The sequence below is a fragment of the Babylonia areolata genome, chromosome 3, assembly GCF_041734735.1.
Source record: "Babylonia areolata isolate BAREFJ2019XMU chromosome 3, ASM4173473v1, whole genome shotgun sequence".
NCBI classification, from domain to species: Eukaryota; Metazoa; Mollusca; class Gastropoda; order Neogastropoda; family Buccinidae; genus Babylonia; species Babylonia areolata.
The window spans coordinates 24,961,702-24,974,201 of record NC_134878.1 but is presented as its reverse complement, the minus strand read 5'-3'; the positions used below and the strand labels follow the sequence as shown (position 1 = coordinate 24,974,201).

Genomic DNA, 12,500 nt, shown 5'->3' with positions numbered 1-12,500 from the left:
CTTTGATGTTCGCGGCCTGGTGGGCGTAAATATGAATCTGATGGACGATACAGTGACTCTCTAATCCACGGCGACTTCCAACGTCAACATGAAGTTAATGGACGATACAGTGACTCTTTGATCCACAGCGACTTCCATCAGCAATCGTGGCGTGGAGCTGACTCTTGAGAGGTTGTGTTGAAGAGGAAGGCAGTTCCGTGGTGGTACCAGACTTGGAAAGCCAGCCCTAAAAAAAGATTTGATTGTTTGGCCTGGAGGAGCTCATTTGTGGCAGCACCAGACTTGGGCATATTCCTGGAGAACTGCGGAGACCAGTGGTACCATTACTTTTTGTTGTTGAAGTCGTCGTCATACTTCAAGATGAACTTGAACACTTTCGTTTCTCGTTTCCCATGTGTGTGTTATTAAAAAAAAAAAAAAAAAATCCTTGTCTGTCTTTTCAGTTCATTGGCTGTTTACTTTTTTGTTTGTTTGTTTTGATTATCATTTCTTCTTCTTCTTCTTCTTCTGCGTTCGTAGGCTGCAACTCCCACGTTCACTCGTATGCACACGAGTGGGCTTTTACGTGTATGACCGTTTTTACCCCGCCATGTAGGCAGCCATACTCCGTTTTCGGGGGTGTGCATGCTGGGTATGTTCTTGTTTCCATAACCCACCGAACGCTGAGATGGATTACAGGATCTTTAACGTGCGTATTTATCTTCTGCTTGCATATACACACGAAGGGGGTTCAGGCACTAGCAGGTCTGCACATATGTTGACCTGGGAGATCGTAAAAATCTCCACCCTTTACCCACCAGGCGCCATCACCGTGATTCGAACCCGGGACCCTCAGATTGACAGTCCAACGCTTTAACCACTCGGCTATTGCGCCCGTCGTCATTTCTGATATTGACGTATCTTAAACATTTACGTGACGGTGTATAATGTGTGTATGTCTTTGAATGAGTGTATGTATTTAAGGAAGTATACAGAAAGGAAAGGAGTGAGCGATTATGCACTGTGAGTGGCGTCTCCCGGTCCTAACCCCCCCTGTTCACTTCTTCAGTGTCCAGTCAGAATGTAGACATTAGGGAGGGTGTGTGGCCCGCTTTTGTGGTGGACTTTTCGTCGTGAGAACTAGGTCATATGACGACATGGACAGCCCGACTACCGTGACTGGCTTCACTGGATGTGCACTGCTTTCGTTCAGACAACTTTTCGGCAGAGTTTTTAACTGGATCAGTTCGAATTGGGAGAGGCAGACGTTTGACAAGATACACGCTCGAAGTAAACATAGAGGACTAAAGTAAATTTGTATTTGTATTTGTATTCCTTTTTATCACAACAGATTTCTCTGTGTGAAATTCGGGCTGCTCTCCGCAGGGAGAGTGCGTCGCTACACTACAGCGCCACCCATCCATTTTTTTTTTTTGTATTTTTTTCCTGCGTGCAGTTTTATTTGTTTTTCCTGTCGAAGTGGATTTTTCTACAGAATTTTGCCAGGAACAACGCTTTTGTTGCCGTGGGTTCTTTTACGTGCGCTAAGTGCATGCTGCACACGGGACCTCGGTTTATCGTCTCATCCGAATGACTAGCGTCCAGACCACCACTCAAAGTCTAATGGAGGGGGAGAAAATATCGGCGGCTGAGTCGTGATTCGAACCAGCGCCCTCAGATTCTCTCGCTTCCTAGGCGGACGCGTTACCTCTAGGCCAAATAATGGGTGTAATTATAAAGCAACTATAGCTTGCAAATTTGCACACACAAAAAAGTCACCGAAAATGTTCAAAGTCCTTTCGTCAGAACAGCGATTTCACGAGGAAATTGTAGCCCGTCGGTGACCTGAAAAAAACAACAACAACAACAGGAAATGGAGACACGCATGCGCACGCGGTTTTCACTAAAAATAGCCAGGGAACCCCGACGAAAATCCGACGAAAAGCGGGTCTGCACACCCTCTCCATTGCCATTGCCTTTGCGGTCTGTTTCACACTCTTCCTCCCCACCCCTTTTTCGATCATCATGGCCGTGAACTCTTGTCCACTGTGTTCAGGGCCAGTTTGTAGAAGGCGGGGCCCACTCCTCTCCCCCCAGTCGGTCAGGAACCATTCACACCTGGGAGGTATGAGGAAAACCGGAACAAAGCGCCCCCCCCCCCCGCCCCCCCCTCCCCCCGCGCCCCCCCCTCTCCCCCCGACCCCCCTCTCCTTAAGAAGACCATACCATAATGTTAAGGGGGAGGTTCGAACCCTGATCGCTGGTGAACACTGGAACAGAAGTTCAATGCTTAACCGATTCTGCCACATCGCCCCCTCCCCCACCCCCCCCCCCTCCCTCCCCCTTCCCTCACCCTCAGAGTTAGTGATAAGCTCCATTATGATCGCATCAAATGGAGCAAAAAAAAAAAAAAAAAAAAAAAAAAACCACCTGAGAGAGGATATCTTCCATAATACTTCTTACTTTCAAATCATTTCGAGCCGTTTCCATTACCTTGGAAGTAATTATCGAGCTTCTCGAGCTGAGGACATTTATGTGTATAACCAAAATGTTCTTATCTACAAAGTATCCCCCCCCCCCCCAACTCCTGCCCTCCGTCCTCCCCCCCCCCCTCTTCCCAAGACCTCATCCATTCTCCACACCCAGCTTTAAATGATGAGTTTTTTTTTCCCCCGCTGTGAACTTTCCTCCCTCCCTCCCTACCTACCCCCTCTGTTCCCTCCCCCTGACTTCCCCAAGGGAACCAGTGGTGGTGACTCCAGAGAACGTGACACGAGTGTTCGTTTTCATGTTGTCCAACAGTTGAGCGCGGTCAAATCAATACCAAGGAGAGAGAGAGAGAGAGAGAGATTGGGATGGGGGGGGGGGGGGGGGAGGATGGATTGTGGTGGAGTGTGTGTGTGTGTGTGTGTAAAGCGAAGGATCTTTTACCATTGTAAAGTGGGAGAGTGGGGGTGATGTGTTGGTGATGGTGGTGGGGGGTGGTTTGAAAAGTTCAAGAGGGCTTTCGTTTCAAACGCGAGGCAGAAATCTGTCGTTTTTTTAGATCTCCCCCTCCGCCCCTCCCCCCCACCCCTCTCCCCACACACACACACCCACGCTATGTCCACCACCCCACCCCACTAGCCCTTCGAGATTCCTCCTCATTCTACTCCCGGCTCACCCATCCACCTCCCCAACCCCTCCCCCCCTACCCCCTTCCCCCGAAACATAGAAACCCAAGTTCGTGCTCGACGCAAAGAGTTTGATTACATGCCGTTCACAACATGGCCCGATTTCATTCCTGTTTGCTTTGTCTCTCTGTCTCTCTCTCTCTGTCTCTCCCCCTCTGTCTGGTTATCTGTCTCTCTCTTCTGGTTATCTGTCTCTGTCTCTGTCTGTCTCTCTCTTCCGCTGTCTGGTTGTCTGTCTGTCTCTTTCCATCTTTCTGTCTCTCTTTCCATCCCTTGCCTCTCTCCAATCTCTCTCTCTCTCTCTCTCTCTCTCTATCCCGTCTGTCTGTCTGTCTGCCTGCCACGGTCTCTCTCTCTCTCTCTCACTCTCACTCTCTCTCTCACTCTCACTCTCTCTCTCGCTCTCCCCATTTCTTCTCTGTCTTTGTTTCTTTCTCTGGATGTTTCTGTCTCTATCTCTTCCCATCTCTCTCTCTCTCTCTGTCTCTCTTTCCATCTTTCTCTCCTCTCTCTCTCTCTGTCACTCACTGACTCTCTCTCTTCCATCTCTTTCTGTCTCTGTCTCTCTCTGACTCTCTGTCTACCTCTGCGTCTCTTTCTCATCCCGTCTACCTCCGTCTCTCTATTTTTTCTCTCTCTCTCAGCTTCTATACATTTCCCATTCTCTTTCTTCCTGTCTCCATCTCTTTCCATCTGTCTGTGTGTCTGTCTTCCACGGTCTCTCTCTCTCTCTCTCTCTCTCTCTCTCTCTCTCTCCCCTCTCTCTCTCCCCATCTCTCTCCTCTCTCTCTCTCTCTCTCTCTCTGTCAGTTCCCCTCTGTTTGTCTGTATGCTCTCCATCTGTCTATCTTTTTGCCGCCGCAATTATATATATATATATATATATATATATATATATATATATATATATATATTAATCATATCCTTAATTGTTGTTTTAAGTTCCTCCATTCAAATCACGCTGCTTTGTCCGTCCGCTGCTTTTCCTCCGTTCTATTGTACCTCTTTCTTCCATTTCCCTTTCTCTCTTTCTTTCTTTCCTTCCTGATTTCCTTCCCGCTTTCATCATTTCTCTCCCCCCCCCCTTCCACACACACAGCTGTTTGTTCTCCCTGTCTGTCACGATTTTGGGGTTTTTAAAAATCAGTTTATTTTCTGATTGATATCCCGTGTATCACAGTTGCTCGTTAGGTCAGTTCATTCAAGCCGACCATTCCTTTTTTGAGTTTTGATTTTATTTTATTTTACTTTCTTTCTGTCTATCTATCTATCCGACTTTAATCAGATCCACAGTTGCGGGAGAGATTCATTCATTCATTCATTCATTCTTTCATTCTTTATTTCTTTCTTTCTGTTTGACTTTCTTTTCCTCCATTTTTACTATAGTCTTTTTTCTTTCTCCTTGTCTTTCTGTCTTTCTTTTCTATTTTTCATTTAGTTCTGTCTGTCTGTCTCTTTGTCTCTGTCCATCTCTGTCTGCGTCTGCCTGTCTGTCTCTCCTTTCTTTCCTACTTTATTTTTATTTCTGATGTCATTTTACTTCTCTTTTTTTTGGTTGATAATGACATGACTGTTTACTGGCTTGCTTTCTGTGTCCCACAGGTGAGGCCTGTTGAGCCAGCCAAGCAGTGGGTTGTTTTACAGTGCAGAACGCTCTGTTCCCTGTGGAAATGCCAGCAGCTGTGTGATGCCCAGACTGGTGACTTGCCCGTCTGGAAATAAACTTCAAAAGCAATTCATCCCTCCACCATTCCGATTTGAATGACCGACGATTTGTGCGATGTTGTGAATGACACTCGGCTCAACCCGGTTTAAAAAAAAAAAAAATTTGCATGCAGATTGATTGTGGAGGATTTGGTGGCAAATTGTCCGTAATGGCTTTGTTTTTCTTGACGACAATATTATTCGTGTTAGGAAAAAGTCTTCGTTGATTTCTTTGGGTTTAACAGGGAGAGAAAGAAGTTGTTGTTCATTTCTACCTGTTCAAAAGGAGAGGAAGAGAAGACGTCTTTGTTGAGTTCTACCTGTGCGGATGGAGAGAAAGAGGAATAAGTTGTAGCTGATTTCTTCGTGCTTGGAAAGAGAAGGAAGTCTTTGCTGGCTTGTTCTTGTTCGGAAAGTGAGAAAGAAGTTTCCGTCGATTTCATTTATTGAAAGGGAAGGGTGTTTGTGTCTGTGCTTGGAGGAGAGGAGATATTATCAGGGTATCATTTTTGTGCTGGCCCCTTGAAGTGAACAAGACCACAGTGAGAAAGAATAACAACAAAACGAACACTCTAAAAAAAAAAATTAAAAAAAAAGTTTGAAGTTATTTCGTGGTGTGTATGGATTGACGTGACTGAGTAATTACGTTTTCCTCACTCGATGAACTGAGTATTTCGAAGGGGTTGGTGTTTTATTCCTAGTTGTATATATGCTCACAAGTGACCGTTTTCGGTGTGTTTATTTATTTATCTATTTATTTATTTTTCTGAATCACTGACTGCAGAAGTTATTGAGTGTCAACGAGATAGGAACTTCAAACTGAGCGACTCACAAACTTTGATGAATTCTGCATAAAGAATTTTTCCTCGTGTCAGACCAGATCCACTGTTCCTCACACAATCATCTATTTTCCAAAGAGATACAGCGGTTTAAAGTGTTTTTTGTTGTTGTTTTTTACGGGCCCCATGTTTGTGTAACATTTCTTTGTCAGCATTCAACGTGTTGTTGCTGGATACATTCTCTGTGTGCGTGTGTGTGTGTGTGTGTGTGTGTGCGCTTAAGGGCATCCGATTTCACACCCAACACATCAGTTCCCGAGAACAAAGAAAACAGAACAAAGAAGTGACCGGGCGCTCAGAAACGATGCCCCGTGGCGCTTTGAAGCAATCTCTCGCGCGCTGACCAGACACCTGCGCCGTCCAGCAGGGCTAGCCACACAGACAGCTGCTCGCAACAAGTGATACCCGCTCTGGCGTTTGATAAATGACAAGCCATCAGATTTAAAGCGGGTCCTTTTCAGGACCAGACACACAAAAGCGAAAACGAATAGAGGGGGGAGGAGGAGGAGAGCAAGAAGAGAAGGAAGAAGAAGACTTTGAAAATCTTATAACCCGCCCACCCCCCCCCCGCCCCCCCCCCCCCCCCCCCCACACACACACCACCTCGGCCCCCCAGAGAAGATGGCGACGTCCACCCACAACATAACCGAGAGCGGAGGAGTGGGAGGAGGAGGAGGAGGAGCAGCATACTCAATCCTCAACATCACCACCCTCTCCCCCTTCCCCCTCAACCTCAGCACCGCCGACAACGACACCATCCCCACCCCCACCAACCCCTCCTCCTCCTCCTCCTTCCCCCTCTCCACCCTCACCGTCGCCACCACCACCACCACCACCACCAATTACAGTGGCTACGACGCCACCAAGCCAACAGCCACCCTCGTCATCAGCTGGATTTTCATCGCCCTCTTCGTCGTCGTCTTCATCGTCGGGCTGGGCGGCAACTGCCTCGTCTGCTTCGCCGTCTGGCGCAACCCGCGCATGCGCAGCGTGACCAACATCTTCCTGGTGAACCTGGCCGTGGCCGACCTGCTGGTGGTGCTCATCTGCCTGCCGCCCACGGCAGCGGAGGATTTCTTCGGCTTCTGGCACCTGGGACTGGAGATGTGCAAGATTGTCAAGTATGTGCAGGTGAGTGGGTTTTTTTGTGGTTGTTGATTTTGTGTGTGTGTGTGTGTGGTGTGTGTGTGTGTGTGTGTGTGTGTGTGTGTGTGTGAGGGGGGCGTGGGGGTTGTGAGGGGAGGTACGGGGAAGGGGGTGTAGTGGGGGAGGAGCTGAAGAAGTTCTCGGCTTCTGGTGGTACCTTTGGGGGCTGGACAGTGGAGGATCGTCGAGGACGTGCAGGTGAGTGTGATCGTTTTGATCATTAGTTTGTTGATGCTCCTGTCTTTCTCTTGTGAGGTTGTAGTTGTGGCGGTGAAAGAGATTGAGGTGGGGGGGGGGGGGGGGGCGGGGGCATGGGGTGGGGGGGGGTCGGGGGGGGGGGGCAGGAGGGTGGGGGGATAGAGCTATGTTATGGGATGTGGAGCAGAGAATGACGTTGTGGACGAGAGAGAGAGAGAGTTTGTGGAGGAGACAGTGAGCTTGTGGATAAGAGAGTGGGGTTGTGGAGGAGAGAGTGGGGTTGTGGGGTTGTGGAGGAGACAGTGGGGTTGTGGAGGAGAGAGTGAGGTTGTGGAGGAGAGAGTGGGGTTGTGGATAAGAGAGTGAGGTTGTGGATAAGAGAGTGAGGTTGTGGATAAGAGAGTGGGGTTGTGGAGGAGAGAGTGGGGTTGTGGATAAGAGAGTGGGGTTGTGGAGGAGAGAGTGAGGTTGTGGAGGAGAGAGTGGGGTTGTGGAGGAGAGAGTGGGGTTGTGGAGTAGAGAGTGGGGTTGTGGAGGAGAGAGTGGGGTTGTGGAAGAGAGTGGGGTTGTGGAGGAGAGAGTGGGGTTGTGGAGGAGAGAGTGGGGTTGTGGAAGAGAGAGTGAGGTTGTGGATAAGAGAGTGGGGTTGTGGAAGAGAGAGTGGGGTTGTGGAAGAGAGAGTGGGGTTGTGGAAGAGAGAGTGGGGTTGAGGAGAGATTGGGGTTGTGGAAGAGAGACAGGGGTTGTGGAGGAGAGAGTGGGGTTGTGGAGGAGAGAGAGTGGGGTTGCGGAGGAGAGAGAGTGGGGTTGTGGGGGCTGGAGGGGACAGTGAGGTTTGTTTAGGGTGCAGGAGAGGAGGAGGTTGTGGAGGAGAGAGTCAGGGTGTTGGGGGGAGAAAGGTATTAGTGTTTCGTAGGGGCAGGGGGTGGGAATGGAAGGAGAGATTGGTCTAGGTGGTGGTGGTGGTGGTGTTTGTGTGTGTCCATCGAGATCGATGATGACCATCGTTGTCATCCAGCTGGGGAACGGGGGGGAGGGTAGTGGTGGTGGGGATGCTCATGAGTCTGTCTGTGAATGCGCAGATGGCTACTGGTATGTGTGCGTGCGTGCGTGTGTGTGTGAGAGAGAGACACTTACCGCCTGTCTGTCACTCTTGTTAGTATTGTTGTTCTTGGTAGTCGTGGTGGTGGTGGTGGTGGTGTGTGTGTACATGTGCTTATGTTTGTAAATGTCTGTATGTCTCTCCATCCATCTGTCTCACTCTCCTTCTGAACATCATTCATTCTCGAGGCCCCAACTCTTACTGTACCCTGTACCCTGTACCCCCCCCCCCCCCCCAACCCCCGTCTTCTGTTTTCCCTTCCTTTCACTTTTCTCCCAGTGGTTGTGCCATAGTTATTTTACTCCGTTTTCTTGTAGTGAAGAGCCCCTTTCCCTCCTTCACTTACAAGTTTTGGCTTCCGGAACAGAAATGTCGTATCTTCTCTTCTCTTCTCTTCTCAAGACAGTTATGTCTCTCTCCCCCTCTCTCTCCCCCCTTCTCTCTCTCTTCCCCTTCTCTCCCTCTTCCCCCTTCTCTCTCTCTCCTCCCCCTGTCTCCCAGTTTCTCTCTCTCTCTCACTCCCTCTCTCCCTCTCTTTCTCCTCCCCTGTCTCTCCGTCTCTCCCTCTCTTTCTCACTCACTCTCTCACCCCCTCTCTCTCTCCCTCTCTCTCTCCTCCCCTGTCTCCCCTTCTCTCTCTCTCACTCTCTCTCCCTCCCTTCTCTCTCTCTCTCCTCCCCTGTCTCCCCGTCTCTCCCTCTCTTTCTCACTCTCTCTCTCACTCTCACTCTCTCCTTCTCTCTCTCCTCTCTCTCCTCCCCTGTCTCCCCGTCTCTCTCCCTCCCTCCCTCTCTCTATCCCTCTCTCCCTCCCTCTCTCTCTCCCTCTCTTACTCTATCTCTCCTCCCTGTCTCCCCGTCTCTCTCTCTCCCTCTCTCTCTCCCTCCCTCTCCTTCCTGTCTCCCCGTCTCTCTTCCTCTCTCTCTCTCACTCTGTCTCCTCCCCTGTCTCCCCGTCTCTCTCTCTCCCTCTCTCTCACTCACTCTCTCTCTCTCCCTCTCTCCTCCCTGTCTCCCCGTCTCTCTCCCTCTCTCCTTTTATCTCTCCTCCCTGTCTCCCCGTCTCTCTCCCTCTCTCCTTTTGTCTCTCCTCCCTGTCTCCCCGTCTCTCTCCCTCTCTCCTTTTGTCTCTCCTCCCTGTCTCCCCGTCTCTCTCCCTCTCTCCTTTTATCTCTCCTCCCTGTCTCCCCGTCTCTCTCCCTCCCTCCCTCTCTCTATCCCCCTCTCTCTCTCCCTCTCTCACCCTATCTCTCCTTCCTGTCTCCCCGTCTCTCTCCCTCTCCCTCTCTCTCTGTCTCCTCCCCTGTCTCCCCGTCTCTCTCTCTCACTCACTCCCTCTCTCCCTCTCTCTCCCTATCTCACTCTATCTCTCCTCCCTGTCTCCCCGTCTCTCTCCCTCTCTCTCTCTCACTCTCTGTCTCCTCCCCTGTCTCCCCGTCTCTCTCCCTCTCTCTCTCTCTCACTCTCTGTCTCCTCCCCTGTCTCCCCGTCTCTCTCTCTCCCTCTCTCTCTCACTCACTCACTCTCTCTTTCTCTCTCACTCACTCTGTCTGCGTCTCTGTCTCACTGCACCTCTGTTCTCTCTCTCTTTCTCATTCTGGGTCTCTCTCTGTCTCTATATCTGTATCTGTCTCTCCGTCTCTGTCTCTCTCTCTCTCTGCATCTCTGCTGTCTGTCTCTTTCAGTCCTTGTCTCTTTCTCTGTCTCGCTCTCTCTCTTTCTCGTTGTCTGTGTCTGCCTGTCTCTATCTCTGTCCCTATCTCTGTCACTTTGTCTGCATCTCTCGCTCTCTCTCATGTTTACTTTGATTATGTTTTCCCTTTCTGTTCCATTTTATTTGTTTTGCACCATTTTTGTTATGATTTATACCTTACTATGTCACTAGTGCTTTACAGCCAATGACATTAAACATTTCAGTGTTCAGTGTTCAGTGTTCTCTCTCTCTCTCTCTCTCTCTCTCTCTCTCTGTGTGTGTGTGTGTGTCTGTGGTGTCTGTCTCTGTCTGTTTCTCTCTCTCTCTCTCTCTCTCTCTGTCTCTGTGTGTGTGTGTGTGTGTGTGTGTGTGTGTGTGTGTGTGTCAGTCTCCGACATTTCCGATCCACCTTTTGTTGTTTTTTCTGTGGCCGTACTTGTATGTAAATCCCGCAGAGCATTTTGTTCTTTTTCTTTTTTCCTTTCTTTTCTTTTCTTGCTTTCTTGCTTTCTTTCTTTCTTTTGTCGAGTGCCCTCTGCGTGGCGTTCTTCACGGGCCCCCAAACAAAATGTCTCCTGCATTTCCGATCCACTTGTTAGTATGGTTGTTTCCCTTTGATGGAGATTCGAATGTCGTCACTTCCTGTGGTTTGTTTTGTTTAAGAACACGTGTATCCTGTCTGATGAAGACATGTTTTCTTTTGTTGGTTTTTTTTTGGGTTTTTTTTTGGTGTGTGTGTGTGTGTGTGTGTGTGTGTGTGTGTGTGTGTGTGTGTGTGTGTGTGTGTGTGTTTCTCTCGCTTTTCCCTTCTCTCTCTCTCTCTCTCTGTCGCTTACTCCTCCTTTCTCTCCCTCGTATCATATTCTTTTTGCTTCTCTTTTCTCTCCCTTCTCCCCTTTCTCTCTCTCTCTCTCTCTTGTCTCCTCTGTGTATTTATTATTGTCATTACTCCCACCCCCTACCCCCCCAACTCACCCACACACACACACCAAGCAGACATGAAGTTTATCATCAAGTCCTGACGTGACAAATAAATTGATAAAAAAAACGGGAACTGCAAGAAAAATGGATACAAAGGACTTGGACAGGAAAACAAACAAACAAACAAACAAGCAAACAAACCAACACCAACATGCAAATCCTGCAATTCTGCAAAATGGGAGGCACATCAGTTTCCAGCGTTAGCACGAGTTCAAAGGGTGAGCTGTGATCTGTCTGTCTGTCTGTCTGTCTGTCTGTTCCCCTCTCTACCCCCCCCCCCCCTCTTCTCTGTTTCTGTATCTGTCGGTCTCATTTTGTCTGTCTCACTGTGCGTCTGTCTCTGTCTCTCCATATCTTTCTCCCTTCCTCTCTCCCTCCCACCCTTTGTCTCTCTCTCTGTCTCTGTGTGTGTGTGTGTGTGTGTGTGTGTGTGTGTGTGTGTGTGTGCACCTCTTTCCCCCTCCTCTCTCTCTCCCTCCCTCTATCCCAGCCTTCCTCTCCCTCCCTCTCTCTCTCTCTCCTTCCCTCTATCCCACCCTTCCTCTCCCTCTCCTTCTCTCTCTCTGTCCCCCTCTTTCCCCCTCCTCTCTCTCTCCCTCCCTCTATCCCACCCTTCCTCTCCCTCTCTCTCTCTCTGTCCCCCTCTTTCCCCCTCCTCTCTCTCTCCCTCCCTCTATCCCACCCTTCCTCTCCCTCTCTCTCTCTCTGTCCCCCTCTTTCCCCCTCCTCTCTCTCTCCCTCCCTCTATCCCACCCTTCCTCTCCCTCTCTCTCTCTCTGTCCCCCTCTTTCCCCCTCCTCTCTCTCTCCCTCCCTCTATCCCAACCTTCCTCTCCCTCTCTCTCTCTGTCCCCCTCTTTCACCCTCCTCCCTCTCTCTCTCCCTCTATCCCAGCCTTCCTCTCCCTCTCTTTCTCTGTCCCCCTCTTTCCCCCTCCTCTCTCTCTCCCTCCCTCTGTCCCACCCTTCCTCTCTCTCTCTCTCTCTCTCTCTCTCTCTCTGTCCCCCTCTTTCCCCCTCCTCCCTCTCTCCCTCCCTCTATCCCACCCTTCCTCTCTCTCTCTCTCTCTGTCCCCCTCTTTCCCCCTCCTCCCTCCCTCTATCCCACCCTTCCTCTCTCTCTCTCTGTCCCCCTCTTTCCCCCTCCTCTCTCTCTCTCCCTCCCTCTATCCCACCCTTCCTCTCCCTCTCTCTCTGTCCCCCTCTTTCCCCCTCCTCTCTCTCTCTCTCCCTCTATCCCACCCTTCCTCTCCCTCTCTCTCTCTGTCCTCCTCTTTCCCCCTCCTCTCTCCCTCCCTCTATCACAGCCTTCCTCTCCCCCTCTCTCTGTCTCCCTCTTTCCCCCTCCTCTCTCTCTCCCTCCCTCTATCCCACCCTTCCTCTCTCTCTCTCTCTGTCCCCCTCTTTCCCCCTCTTCCCTCTCTCCCTCCCTCTATCCCACCCTTCCTCTCTCTCTGTCCCCCTCTTTCCCCCTCCTCTCTCTCTCCTTCCCTCTATCCCACCCTTCCTCTCTCTCTCTCTCTGTCCCCCTCTTTCCCCCTCCTCCCTCTCTCCCTCCCTCTATCCCACCCTTCCTCTCTCTCTCTCTGTCCCCCTCTTTCCCCCCCCTCCTCTCTCTCTCCCTCCCTCTATCCCACCCTTCCTCTCTCTCTCTGTCCCCCTCTTTCCCCCTCCTCTCTCTCTCCCTC

At 50.3% G+C, this 12,500-nt stretch overlaps 1 protein-coding gene across 1 annotated transcript in view; it reads left to right on the top strand.

Annotated features, from left to right (window-relative positions):
• The first annotated feature begins 6,316 nt into the window (after positions 1-6,316).
• LOC143280265 (neuromedin-B receptor-like) overlaps positions 6,317-12,500 on the top strand; it is a 330,847-nt gene continuing 324,663 nt past the window's right edge. The window contains exon 1 of the mRNA XM_076584896.1: positions 6,317-6,826. Coding sequence (XP_076441011.1) covers positions 6,317-6,826 — 510 coding nt within the window. The remainder of the gene's footprint in view (positions 6,827-12,500) is intronic.